Here is a 15,211-nt window from a genome sequence, read left to right on the forward strand (position 1 = left end):
TAGTTCACAGCGGATGCTGTTGCCCCTCAGGTCAGCAGTGGGAGCCTGCAGGAGCCTCCAGTCTCTCCCTCTGTTGTAGGTGATGTAAGTCTTCACCACGTTGTCCGTCTTCTTGTTGGCGAGGAACATCCCTTTTATTCCCGCCACCTAGGAGATAGAGATCAGGGAAAACATGATGTAATGCTCCTAAAAGAAGTAAAGATGTAATAATTATATTCGATCCTGCTATCAGCCCCAAATTGTAGCTGGTTTAATAATGAGTGGTTACTTCAAGGAAGGTTCTAGACCTATTTCTAGGGAAATGGTCAGACACATTGTTCTCAACTAAAAGTGATCTTATGTATAACATTTTTTTTCTATTTTATTAACGTGAGAAGTGCAAAATGTAAGTTTGTTATGAACAAAGTACAAGACCAGGCTGTCTCATTAAGATAATGGATGAGAGATAAAAATACCTGACTAATATTACGCATTTTCATAGAGTCTAGACGATAAATCACGTCTTACTTAATACAAACATATATTATATGGTGTTTAGCGAGATGTTATCATGTTTTTATGGTTATAGGATGTGTGTGTGTATCGCCAGAGGGGATCTACTGTAATATGCATCATAATATATTGTGCTCTGCTTAATGCAGGAGATATGATTGTGATACAGATGTAGGATCTTAATTAGACCTATATTGTCAAGGCAAAATAATCCTGCAGCCACAGGATTTTAACGTTTAGTCCATAATGTTGCTTGATCGGTGGTTAGGCTATTAGCTGGCAAAAAGTGGGCTCCATAACCGTGTGTTAGTGCAGGTTTTCAGTTAATTTATGCAAATCACAAAGCTCATCTGCATTTTCTGCAGTGCAGGCAAGTTCTCAGCAACAAAAGAGAGAACAAATTAAGATCCGACATATGTATCACAATCATATCTTCTGCATTAAGCAGAGCACAATATATTATGATGCATATTACAGTAGATCCCCTCTGGCGATACACACACACATCCTATAACCATAAAAGCGTGATAACATCTCGCTAAAAGCCATTTTTTACAAAATAAGTAAGAAGCGATTTATCGTCTAGACTAGACTCTCTGTATGTAGTAAGATACGGGTGTCCTACGTTAATCTGACTTGGGGGCTTGGGAAATAACTCTGAATATGAAATTGAGTTAAAGTCCTCACATGCATCTGCCAAGCACTCCCTTCTCGTCAATAATTGACAGATACTTCAGTCTCGCCTGGAGCTCAGATTTTAGCATATGCTGTGTTTCAGGTCCCCGACCCCAATCAAGGGACTGGATTTGATTCTATCGCCGATCTCAAGGCCAAATGAGGGGCTTAGACGCGGCTGGTATATCATCAACAGCTTAATTATTTAATTTTCGATGGAGCTGATAGTTTCTTCCCTGGCAATCTGGTGTACAGCGGGCCCCTCGTTTGTATCAGGTATGTAAGCTAATGTCTGCAGTTACTCATCAAAGAAAAGAATGTGCGCGTCAGCAGTTGGAAACTGCTTCTGTGTTCATTCCAAAGCGCCTTTGAAAATGGAACAGCAACTCGGTTTACTTCCAAAAGTGACAGGAGATTACTTTATTCTCTACACCTCCTGGTTCTTAAACTCTCCCACATTGATCGCTAGTCAATATAATCTAATATTACTGGAGTAGGTAATATAGAGAAAGAATAGGTCTATTTGGGAAGATTGCATTTAAACGAGGCTATGTTTGATGGTTATTATCAGTGATATATTCATTCCATCTGTCAACTGTGTGATTGGAAATCATTCAATACATCAAAGTGCTTGGGGGTCGAACACCTTGAAACTGTATAGTTTGTACTTCTGCCAACTCTGGCTGCATTCGATATCATGGCCCCAAAGGGACGTCACACTTCAAAGCCTACTATAGGCCTGGGCCTAGTTACTGTACCACTAGAGTATATGGTATAGGTGTTCCAGAGCCTAGCTCCAGAGGCAACAATTCATTTCCGTTCTCAGGAAAGATGAAGGCAATTGGTATCTCAAGGTTACACTCTAGCGCAAACCACCTCTGTTTCTAACATTACATGCCACCTTTGTGCATTGGGAACCTGTATGTGTATTAACCATTTCTCCAGTGTATTTACAGATTAATCATGACATTAAGCATTTTCCTTCACCACACTCCTGCCTTGTTTACAGTATATTCACTGTATACATACATACATACATACATACATACATACATGCATACAGTGGGGCAAAAAAAGTACTTAGTCAGCCACCAATTGTGCAAGTTCTCCCACTTAAAAAGATGAGAGAGGCCTGTCATTTTCATCATAGGTACACTTCAACTATGACAGACAAAATGAGGGAAAAAAATCCAGAAAATCACATTAAAGGATTCTTAATGAATTTATTTGCAAATTTTGGTTTTGACTCAAAATCTCACGATACATGGCCCCATTCATTCTTTCCTTTACACGGATCAGTCGTCCTGGTCCCTTTGCAGAAAAACAGCCCCAAAGCATGATGCTTCCACCCCCATGCTTCACAGTAGGTATGGTGTTCTTTGGATGCAACTCAGCATTCTTTGTCCTCCAAACACGACGAGATGAGTTTTTACAAAAAAGTTATATTTTGGTTTCATCTGACCATATGACATTCTCCCAATCTTCTTCTGGATCATCCAAATGCTCTCCAGCAAACTTCAGACGGGCCTGGACATGTACTGGCTTAAGCAGGGGGACACTTCTGGCACTGCAGGATTTGAGTCCCTGGCGGCGTAGTGTGTTACTGATGGTAGGCTTTGTTTCCCAGCTCTCTGCAGGTCATTCACTAGGTCCCCCCCCTGTGGTTCTGGGATTTTTGCTCACCGTTCTTGTGATCATTTTGACCCCACGGGGTGAGATCTTGCATGGAGCCCCAGATCGAGGGAGCTTATCAGTGGTCTTGTTTGTCTTCCATTTCCTAATATTTGCTCCCATAGTTGATTTCTTCAAACCAAGCTGCTTACCTATTGCAGATTCAGTCTTCCCAGCCTGGTGCAGGTCTACAAGTTTGTTTTTGGTGTCCTTTTATAGCTCTTTGGTCTTGGCCATAGTGGAGTTTGGAGTGTGACTGTTTGAGGTTGTGGACAGATGCCTTTTATACTGATAACAAGTTCAAACAGGTGCCATTAATACAGGTAACGAGAGGAGGACAGAGGAGCCTCTTAAAGAAGAAGTTAAAGGTCTGTGAGAGCCAGAAATCCTGCTTGTTTGTTGGTGACCAAATACTTATTTTCCACCATAATTTGCAAATAAATTCATAAAAAATCCTACAATGTGATTTTCTGGATTTTTTTTCTCATTTTGTCTGTCATAGTTGAAGTGTACCTATGATGAAAATTACAGGCCTCCCTCATCTTTTTAAGTGGGAGAACTTGAACAATTGGTGGCTAACTAAATACTTTTTTCCCCCACTGTATATATAAACTCAGCAAAAAAAGAAACGTCCTCTCACTGTCAACTGCGTTCATTTTCAGCAAACTTAACATGTGTAAATATTTGCATGAACATAACAAGATTCAACAACTGAGACATAAAGTGAACAAGTTCCACAGACATGTGACTAACATAAATGTAATAATGTGTCCCTGAACAAAGTGGGAGTCAAAATCAAAAGTAACAGTCTGGTGTGGCCACCAGCTGCATTAAGTACGGCAGTGCATCTCCTCATGGACTGCACCAGATTTGCCAGTTCTTGCTGTGAGATGTTACCCCACTCTTCCACCAAGGCACATGCAAGTTCTCTGACATTTCTGGGGGGAATGGACCTAGCCCTCGGTGTAACGCTCATTCCTTCGACGATAAACGCAAATCCGACCATCACCCCTGGTGAGACAAAACCGCGACTCGTCACTCGTCAGCACTTTTTGCCAGTCCTGTCTGGTCCAGCAACGGTGGTTTTGTGCCCATAGGTGACGTTGTTGCCGGTGATGTCTGCTGAGGACCTGCCTTACAACAGGCCTACAAGCCCTCAGTCCAGCCTCTCTCAGCCTATTGCGGACAGTCTGAGCACTGATGGAGGGATTGTGCGTTCCTGGTGTAACTTGGGCAGTTGTTGTTGCCATCCTGTACCTGTCCCGCAGGTGTGATGTTCGGATGTACCGATCCTGTGCAGGTGTTGTTACACGTTGTCTGCCACTGCCAGGAAGATCACCTGTCCGTACTGTCTCTCTGTAGCGCTGTCTTAGGCGTCTCACAGTACGGACATTGCATTTCATTGCCCTGGCAACATCTGCAGTCCTCATGCCTCCTTGAGCATGCCTAAGGCACGTTCACGCAGATGAGCAGGGACCCTAGGCATCTTTCTTTTGGTGTTTTTCAGAGTCAGTAGAAAGGCCTCTTTAGTGTTCTAAGTTTTCAGAACTGTGACCTTAATTGCCTACCGTCTGTAAGCTGTTAGTGTCTTAACGACCGTTCCACAGGTGCATGTTCATTAATTGTTTATGGTTCATGGGAAACAGTGTTTAAACGCTTTACAATGATGATCTGTGAAGTTATTTGGATTTTTACAAATTATCTTTGAAAGACAGGGTCCTGAAAAAGGGATGTTTCTTTTTTTGCTGAGTTATATATACTGTATATATATATATATTATTCACAGTATTTTTATTTTATTGAGACAGAGATAGGTAGAGATGAGCAGAGAGACAGAAAGATTCAGAGAAGCCGTGGAGCCAGGCAGCAGTGTTACCCACTAGACCAGCCTCAGGCACACATACAGGTACATCTACCTTATCTCCAGTATATTTACTTTGTACATGTACAAGAGGTCTATCATGACGTTGTATATTTACCTCATACAGGTCTACCATGATGTTTTATATTTACCTCATACAGGTCTACCGTGATGTTGTATATTTACCTCATACAAGTCTACCATGATGTTTTATATTCACCTCATACAGGTCTAACGTGATGTTGTATATTTACCTCATACAAGTCTACCATGATGTTTTATATTCACCTCATACAGGTCTAACGTGATGTTGTATATTCACCTCATACAGGTCTACCATGATGTTATATATTTACCTCATACAGGTCTACCATGATGTTTTAAATTCACCTCATACAGGTCTACCATGACATTGTATATTTACCTCGTACAGGTCTATCATGACGTTGCCCTCGTGCCCCATGCTGCTGACTACGTTCTCCAGGGCCAGGGTGTAGAAGACCCCTCCAGTCTCTGACACGTACAGGTTGTAGGTGTCGTTCTGGTTCCACTCCTGCACCGCCGCAACCACCCGGTTCTCATCCGTACTGATCACATGCAGATCCTAGCAGAGAAAGAATGTCAGTGGGTTACATTTGACATGAAGTTGCATATATACTTTATCATGTAATTGGAACAAATACATACATTTGTGAGCTGTAATTAATGTAACCTGAGTGTACAAAACATCAGGAATACCTGCTCTTTCCATGACATAGACTGATCAGGTGAAAACTATGATCCCTTATTGATGTCACTTGTTAAATCCACATCAATCAGTGTAGAGGAAGGGGAGGAGACATGTTACAAAATGATCTTTAAGCATTGAGACAAGTATTGTGTATTCTTGCCATTCAGAGTGTGAATGGGCAAAACAGAAGATTTGTGCCTTTGAATGGGGTATGGTAGTAGGTGCCAGCCGCACCGGTTTGTGTCAAGAACTCCAACGCTGCTGAGTTTTTCACGCTCAACAGTTTCCTGTGTGTATCACGAATGGTCCACCATCCAAAGGATATCCAGCCAACTTGACACAACTGTGGGAATCATTGGAGTCAACATGGGCCGGTATCCCTGTGGAAAGCTTTTGACACGCTGTAGAGTCCATGCCACGACGAATTGAGGCTGTTCTGAGGGCAACTCAATGTTTGGTGCACTAAGTTAATTGAACATTTCAATTAATCATTTTTACAGCGATTTTGTTTGATTACAATTCAATCATTAGTTGGTAGCTAACCATTTCAAATAGATTGCATTGGTGAAACAATCAGATTTAATTAATGACATGAAGGCCAACTGTAATTTCACTTACACAATAGAATAATTACACAATAGTTATTACAGTGAAATTACACTGGAATGAACAACTTGATGAAGAGAGTATCAAGCAACACAAACTCAAACTCACACCTCCAATTTCAAAATCCCCATGTAATTATCAAATTAACAGAGGTGATGCAGTATGTAACTCTCAAAATGTATAGCTTCCCCCTCCTTTTCACCAGTAAGGTAACAGAAAAACAATCTACCGCTTCAGAAGTATAGTACAATGGAAGTGATCTGATTAAATAAAATGTTGATTTGGTACTATCTCTAACTACTGTAGCTCCCCAATGGAGATGATAGTTTATTTAGAATGCATTCTAACTCACCCAGCACATAATCACAAGAAAATAACATAAATTACAATCGAATCTAAGATCTCCCTTGATTAACCTTAAAAATTGACATTCCATGTTCCCACAATCAACGCCTGTTAATAATAATAATATGTCAACGGGTGTATTACAGTGGCCTTTCGAGAACCTCCGTCTACCCAATTTACTCATCCCACCCCCGCTGGGTTTAATCATAAGACTAAATCAGTATCCGACCTCATTCTCACCAACGTAACTCCAGCGAGGAGGATATTACACTTATTAACTTGAATTGCGTGCTTGTCGGCCCGCACTAACACAGAGGGACACAAGCTGTTCTCACTAGTGAATTTCATCTACCTCTGACTGCGCCTGCACACCTCAGTGTGTAGAGAGAGAGAGAGAGAGGGAGAGAGTGTGTGAGAGAGAGAAAGAGACTAGGATGGCCCATGGCTTGATTGAATAAAACATGTTTAATTGTCAATGGAGAGGTGGGAAGGCCACAAAGGAGACCACAAGCATATAGCTGCATTGAATAACAATGCCAGAAATAACGGCAGTTGGTTTTGGCCTCAGTTCACTCATAAATAACAAAGAGATGCTGGATAGAAAGCTACCTGTGATGTTTCCAGTATTGGTCTCATGATGGCTTAGGTTTGAATTCCAATAGAGATTATTCTTTTGATGCATTTAAGGTAGGTTGAAACATAGATATATATCCACTGGACCGGAGTCTGGTCGAGTGGGTAACACTCTCGCTTCCGGAACCAAAAACTTCCTCCTGCAGCAGGGATCACTGATTGTTTCCGGCATGAGCCCTAGACACTTCTGCACCCTCTACTCTGTCTTCCTGCTTCTGTTCTCCCTACTCAGTCTTCCTGCTTCTGTCTACTCAGTCTTCCTGCTTCTGTTCTCCCTACTCAGTCTTCCTGCTTCTGTTCTCCCTACTCGGTCTCCCTGCTTCTGTTCCCTCTACTCTGTCTCCCTGCTTCTGCTCCTATCCTGGCATGTTGATCAACCATTGTATGACCATGTGTGTCTGTGAGTTATACCTTAGGCAAGGTGTACTTGGGTAGCTTCATGGGTGTGAAGACTTCCCGCTTGGCTGACACATAGTAGATTGGACGCCCACCAGTTGACACCTGCAGGTCATGAAACCATTGAATGAAAAAACACATTCAAGATATATATGACCCATCAAACATACTACACACTAAAGCCCTGATTAATATAATCTGTTATAATACATTTCCAATAAAAGTATAACATGTTCTCTCTCACACACATACCATTGTTCGTTCACATTCAAGCAGTATAACACATCAATCCCAATGGCATATTCACGCAATATACATACTGAAATGATCTCAACATTTCTGATAATCCTACTACATGTTCTCTTACACACACAGCTCTGTTCTGGTTCACGTCAGATATGTACAATTACCAACCTGGACAAACACATACTCGTCTTGCACCACAAGGGAATTGGGGTCAATGTAGCCAGGGAACGGCTTGCCCTTATTGGCCTCGGTGCAGTTCTGCAGCTTGCAGGTGACGTACAGCGCCTCTGCACACACGGAGAGAAGAAACCGCAGCCATTGAACCAATGATCATATTAGCCAATGGGGGACAGGCAGCCTTCACAGCGAGCTAGCCTTCCATCAGGTGTCTCACATTAATTGTGTCAATAAAGTGGTGAGAGAAAAGCGAGGGGAAAGTGGAGGGTGGACCAGGGAGGCCAATTGCTTTCTTTCCCCTCTATCGCAGTGTGAGGTGGGGAGAGAGGTGTGGGACTGGCTGTCCCTGTGTGTTAGGCTTCAGCTAACTATGTTGTCTGGTTTACACAGTGAGCCGCGTGATCAATGGTGATGGCCATACTGGGGCAAAGCTTGCGCTGTCACAAGGGTGTCTGTATCTGTGGCGGCTGCTAACTGGGGGTGATTCTGCCACCCCGGCCAAAAGGGTGGTTGTTTGCTTTCTGTCAGGGATTAGAAGGGAGCTTCTATTTTTGTCTATTGAGTTAGTTGAGGGCCGGGAAGAATACCCCTTAAGTTTTGAGAGATGTATCCCCAGTACAATGGCGTAGATTAACTATGAGGTGTATATGTCATGTGTTACCTCCATATCTGTCTCAACCTTTTGACGTTAGGATACATGGTAAATATAATGTGTTCATGACAGAGTAGAAAAACATAAATTGTGAATTGGTATTGTATCATGCGTATTGCGTCACTGTATCAGGTAGATCCATTCAAGTGAATTCTGTCTGTGCCAAAACACCGGACAGGTGGCCATTGTGTTTCCATCCATTCCATTGACATTCAGAATGTTGAGTATCGGGATCACTCTGGTTTTAAAGGCATTCTAATATATGCATTACTTTTCTCAATCGTCATTGTGCGTCCCCCGCGCCTTCAATCGTGTGGCCCGTAGCCCTACATACCCTCTCAATCCCTTTCCACTTTAGTTCAAGGCTCATAGTACAGACACCGGAAAATTTAGGAACAGAGCAGGAACTCTGAAAATTGAATTACTCACGTCCTTCAGAGATGATGGTTTCCAGGTGAATTAAGCCCGGTTCTTTGTCTAAACCCGTTTTCGACCTGCGGGGGAGAAGACGAATTTCTTTCATGTACATCACTATTCTTTAGCAAGGAAGGACAGAAGGACTTCACTGATGCTACCGAGCTTATACTTACCTTCTCATCCCTGAGATTGCTTGTCAGATAAATTCAGAACACTGAGGGGAAATGACAACCAGAATAACGATTGCCAGAAACTTCAGGGACCCCAGGCTATAACCTTGAGGAACACCTCAAAAGGTTGTTCATTGAGGTAAAAAGGAAAACTACCTCAGGTGTTGCGTGTGATGTTACCGTGTTCAAGGCCAAACCATACCAAACTGCCCTTACTTACCTGACAGATTGATGGAGAACACATCATAACATTAGCAAGAGGGAAGGTAATTGATTTGCTTGCTCAGAAAGCCCGCAGACACAGTGCAGCTGCACAAAATCATTACAGGCCTCAAATATTTACTAAAAGGAAATCAGAGGGATATCTTCATAGAGCAAATGAGACAGCACACAAAGGGAGATGAGATCACGCACAGAGCCCACCCCCCGGTCTTAATTATGGCACTTTTTGGCAGTATTGATTTCCTAGATAAAACCCATAATCTCTGGAGACTGACCTATTTACCTTTCTCCCTAATTCTCTCTTCAGTTTAAAAACTAAGGGTGAACAACCATTATTTAAGCTCACCTATTTCAATTCTCATAGACTGTACTAGTGGTGAGTTTGAATCTACAGCATCTACAATGTGGGAAGATGTAAGGGGCAGTAATAATGATTTGACATGTGATTAGCTGTGATGTTGTCTTTCCTTGAGACTAGTGGTTTAAACAGGTACAAATTATTAGAAGGATTGTCATGAGATGGAGCTCTTGCCTCACATAAAAAACCCAGAGAAGATGTGATCTATAGATGTGATCCAGATTCTAGATGAAAATCTGCTCACGGCTGGCAGGTTGACGTTTTTTGGGACGAGTCCTGTCCTCGAGTCAGAACTAAGCGATTTCTGCTTGATTTTGACTTCTGCTGCTGCAAAGTCAAAATTGGCTATATTGTAAAAATGTATTAGCTCTTTGGTATAATTTAATGTTAGGGTTAGGCATCAGGGTTGGCAGTGTGATTAAGATTAGGGTTAGGTTTAAAATCAGATGTTATGAATTTGTGGCTGTGCTAGCGACCACTCTGCAAAGCTGCCTCCAGAACAAGATTCATGACAAAACACGTTAACCTGCTCACGACTGTGCCTTTTCTTTTCAACTACAATGGTCCGATTCAGAAAGGAAGTTTCCCAAATACCTTATCAACAGGGTGCACACAGTCCTAAAAATAAACCTCATTCACTCAAGGAGTGCAGAAGCAAACCCTCTAGGCATCCTCTTCCCAGAACTGCCTAGCTTGTTACCACTGACAGTTTCTCACAAATTTACTCAACAAAAGCTTCTTCTTTTTTTTTTATACATCCGATTTAAGCCAGTTGTGTTAAAAATGACTGGATTTGACAGTTCGTGTCTGGCAGACGTGGGACCAGCTACGAAGTAGAACAGACGGAGAACAGAGGAGGAGAACAAGAAACGAAACAGTAGAAGGAAGATCAAATCCCGGCAGAATATAGATAGAAGACGAGAGCATTCTCATGGGGTGGATTTGACTGACACGGTCAAGTAAGGTCATGCTTTCGAAAGACCTAGGGCTTTATGGTTCAAACAGAAGATCCAAATCAAACTACAATGCTCTCATTATCAAGTGTTATCAAGGACTGCTGTATCCCATGACGGAGAAGCTCATAAAAAAATACTAATAAATATATATTTGCAGCATTAATTGTACAAGGTATTTCATGAAAATCCAAATCCATTTAACTCCCTCAAACTAAGATTCCAAACGTAACTCCAAAACCTTGGATATGACCTTGCTTTAGGAATAACATTGAACAGGATCCCTCCTGAGCTCCAACAGGTTCTGGCTGAAATCACAAAACTCATCCAAAATCCCACTCATGTGTTGACTACTCGGTCTGTTCACATTCCCGTGTCCACTAGCCACGCTCGACCAAACGAAGACCACATCGTTAGCTGCATTCCAAATCCTGAACCATTCAGCACAGTGAGTTCACGAACAAGCCCTAATGCATTCGTTAGAAGTCTGAAACTCTTTGGAGCGCCAGCACCCTGCTAACTCATGTTGAGAAAGCACAGGCGCAGACACGTCAATAATGTAACGCAAAGAAGAGGATTCACTCTGGCATATCTGCTTCCAAAGACCAAATAAGGATTTCAATGTATAGTTAGTCTTGACATTAGGGAAGACAGGAAGAAGGTTATAGGTTGCTGTGCTTACCAGTAGAATCGATTGGGGGCCACCCTCTCATGGACAAGTTGCCACCTCCTTCCAAACTCCACCGAGCTGTACAGCTGTGGGGAGAAAGCCGGTGGGACTTACATATTGTATTCAGTCAGACAAGACAGATTAAATGAATACTGTAAAATAATCATTCAACGCAAACCCTAAGTGACAGTCCAGATATAGTTTACTTTAATTCAAATAGTTTAGCATTTTCTCATTACACTCAATGTGATACAATATGAGCATAACTCGTTATACAATTAGTCCTGCTCACTTCACAAATGATGCAATCACGCAATTACTTCCGTAGGAAAAATTGTTCACAAGTTCATTTACATTCTTGAGATGCTATGTTACCTACTTGGCACAAGAGAGCAACAAAAATGTGCCTCAGAACAGGGCTGAAGCTGAGGACACGATCTGTCAATTCTCCACACATTCTTTCCATGTGAAAACCTCACACACTTTCCCAGGTTAAATATGAAGTTATAAAAGGGATTGTGTATGGTGAGGGTGTCATTGTACTGGATATATGGCTGCATACTCCTAACAAGGCTAGAGATCAGCGGGGGGGATGTGTGTGTTTGTGTGTGTGTGGCGGGGGGCCTAGCAGGGGAGCCGCAGCACAGCCGGTGGTCTCAATGTGAGCATTGTTTCGCAAGTCAGCACTTCGGTAGGTTGCTGAGATATCCCAATCTCTACTGAGAGCTGCTACACAGAGATGGTTCGCACACACACACACACACACACACATAGGCATCGCAATCTCTATTGGTAGATGGTTTGAGCCGAGGGGGGATTCTTTCAAGAAACAGGAAATCTTATTTGGGGAAGGAAGCATGGCACAATTGAATATCCTGAATAAGCATGGAATAAATAAATGCCTTTTGGTTGCTTCTTTTTTCACTATTTAATTTGGAGTCAGTATTTTTTCTGGTTACTGTGAACTATGAACTATCCAGGAATAATGTCAATATTGGGCTTTGTTTTGTTTGTTGTTTTTTGAGCTTAATCTGTTTACTGCTGTCCAGCCAATGAGACGCAAACCTTGTGAGAATGGTAAAGTTGTGAAAGTTTGGATGTGTTTTTTTTTTTTTTTTTTTTTTTTTCTTTTTTACAAAAACACCTGCGACAGCTAAGCCAAATGATGTATTGGTTTACTGATTATAGCAGAGAAGTCAACGAGGCATGAGACTTTATTTAATTGTTTTAGTTTGTGGACTTTTTCCGTGTTAAACGTGAGCGATCAAGCATAACATGTAAACAGTCATTTATTAACGGCCGACTGAATGGTGATACTGTTTGTTAATATTTGTTTATTTTTTTAACTTGTAGTTTTTTACTCTGTCCTGAAGGGTGAAGTCAAGGCCTCAGTTAACAGACCTCAATATCAGCACATTTTCATTCAAATAATCCCCTTGACAATTCTTGTTATTCAATTGATAATCATGTTTAATTCAACTGATCCGAACCACCATTAAAGCCAAGCTGAATTGCAGGCATTTGAACTGTAGTGAAATGATGTTCCATTATGTAAGGTCTTTAACAAGGTCTTTACACAATGGTCTTCAAAGAACACCAGTGAAGGCCAACCATTAGGGTCTTCAGTCCACAACACATACTACTACCATCCGTAACATCATTAAACATTTCATAACCATGTCATAACATTAGATCAGGTCAGGTTGAACACGTTACTATGTATGTACAGTACTGTACTGCATGTACTATACAGTCGGTTGCTTCCATACCATTTGTGCCTTACACAATATCTGCCTATGAGGCATATGCTATTCTGGCCACAGAACATGGTCAATATATTTCTATGTCAATATATGGCAGTGGAAAATGTGAATAGTGCTATTTGAACTGAGCTATGACTTTCATAAGGAACAGAGTTGAATTAAACAGATGCAAGAAGAAGGGGTAGAGAGGCAGGAAATCACTGACTAATTAGCTAACCCCCATACTGGAGTTGTGTCTAAATTGCACCCTATTCCCTAGTTAGTGCACTAATTTTAACCAGGCCCCATATGGATCTGGTCAAAAGTAGTGCCTCATATAGGGAATAGGGTGCCATTTGAGACACACAGTGTTAGCACTTAGTCAGGCAAGTTGGAGAGGAGGGAGAGTGAGAGGGATTTGTACACTGAAATAAGTACTGGCTAGAGAGCCAGATCTCCAATCTAGGAAATGCCAAGGAGGAAGGAGGAATAGCTCCAAGGGACCATAGAGAGTAAATAAAGAGAATGGAAAAGACGGGAGCAGGAGATAGAGGGAGGGAGGGAGACGAGGGGAGAGTGAGAGTGAGAGATTTAGAGAGAGAGAGAGAGAGAGAGAAGAAATAAGTGAGGGTCTATAGAGTGTAGCATATATATATACACATGGCCAGGTGCATCCTATAACAACAGCCGAAAACCGCCCGAAGTACAATAAGTGTCTCCTCTGGAAAAATTAGTATTATTATTTATCAGATGTGAAGCATTAGGCCCAAATGGCTCTGGTCTGCAAGCTAGGCATTTATTAATGGTAATGGTCAAAATGGCTATATATCGCAGGTCTGGAATATATCTTTGGCATAATTACCTTCTCTCTTGCCTCAGTAATTCACAGACAATTACCATCACAAGACAGTGTCTCGTGTATTAGATGATTATTTATTCATTAACCATTCCATAACCATTTATTCGATACAAACATGCACTGCATTCCCTTAGACTCCAATATCAATTAATTATAAGCACAATGTTTACATGTTTGTCTGATTCATCGAGCTTAAATGGGGAGATCAAATCACTGAGTCATGGTGAAAAGGAATTAGTCAAACCCTCGGTCTAAGGGTATATAATACACGTTTAGCCTTTGTTAAGGTGCATATGACTGTTTATCGGGGTTCACCTCTGTTGGTTTTTCTTTCTCCTAAAGTTATTGGAAGGAATGCCGGGCCTACATTTAACGGACGAGGAGCTTCAAGGGAAATCTACCTCATATTCACCATCTCCAGCACCACCCCAACATTAACATATGTGAAAATGGCCCGTTTCTATGTTTTGTAGTAAAAACAATAGAGAAAGATGAGTCTTTCCAAGGACATCATCAACCATTTAGTAGAGAATTAGTAGGCAATTAGTTGGCAATGCCTACGCACAATTGCTCAAAATCAAACGATGCACAATGATGATATCATTGGAAACACGTATCTTCCTCTATCTCTTTTTACTACCAAACATGGAAATAAACAATTGTCACATATGTCTATGTTGGGGTGGTGCTGGAGGTGATGTTCATGAAGTTGAAAAATGGTGAAGTTTCCTTTTAAGGGACCTCAAAAGTCCCCACACTGCAAAAGAAAGTCCTCATGTAGGGCCATCTATAGGACTCTATGAAGTATGATGAGTGTATGGCACTATTCAGGGCATTTGGAAAGCATTCAGACCGTTTCCCTTTTTCCACATGTTGTGACGTTACAGCCTTATTCTAAAATGGATAAAATCACACAATGACAAAGATGAAAAACATCCTGGCAGCATGATGCTGCCACCACCATGCTTCACAGTAGCGGGACTGGGAAACTAGATGAACGGAGCAAAGTACAGAGAGTGTCTTGATGAAAACCTGCTCCAGAGCGCTCAGGACCACAGACTGGGGGCGAAGATTCACCTCCCAACGGGACAACAACCCGAAGCACACATCCAAGACAACGCAGGAGTGGCTTCGGGAAAGTCTCTGAATGTCCTTGAGTGGCCCAGCCAGAGCCCGGACTTGAACCCAATAAAACATCTCTGGACCTGAAAATAGATATGCAGCAACACTCCCCATCCAACCTGACAGAGTTTGAGAAATTCTACAGAGAAAAATGGGAAAAACTCCCCAAATACAGGTGTGCCAAGCGTGTAGCGTCATACCCAAGAAGAATCAA

At 41.8% G+C, this 15,211-nt stretch overlaps 1 protein-coding gene across 6 annotated transcripts in view; it reads right to left on the reverse strand.

The window, feature by feature from the left end:
* The window catches only part of LOC110485789 (VPS10 domain-containing receptor SorCS1), a 157,530-nt gene that overhangs the window by 37,102 nt on the left and 105,217 nt on the right, over positions 1 to 15,211 (reverse strand). For all 6 annotated transcript variants that reach the window (XR_005035469.2, XR_016485773.1, XR_016485772.1 and 3 more), the window contains exons 5-10: positions 11,287 to 11,360; positions 8,914 to 8,978; positions 7,824 to 7,942; positions 7,425 to 7,514; positions 5,124 to 5,303; positions 1 to 147 (exon numbers count right to left, since the gene is read on the reverse strand). Coding sequence is in view for 2 of the 6 variants with exons in the window: in XM_036940436.2 (XP_036796331.2) it covers positions 1 to 147; positions 5,124 to 5,303; positions 7,425 to 7,514; positions 7,824 to 7,942; positions 8,914 to 8,978; positions 11,287 to 11,360 (675 nt within the window). In the remaining 4 variants the exon portion in view is untranslated. The remainder of the gene's footprint in view (positions 148 to 5,123; positions 5,304 to 7,424; positions 7,515 to 7,823; positions 7,943 to 8,913; positions 8,979 to 11,286; positions 11,361 to 15,211) is intronic.

The sequence above is a fragment of the Oncorhynchus mykiss genome, chromosome 13 (assembly GCF_057628025.1).
Source record: "Oncorhynchus mykiss isolate SJ-2025 chromosome 13, ASM5762802v1, whole genome shotgun sequence".
NCBI classification, from domain to species: Eukaryota; Metazoa; Chordata; class Actinopteri; order Salmoniformes; family Salmonidae; genus Oncorhynchus; species Oncorhynchus mykiss.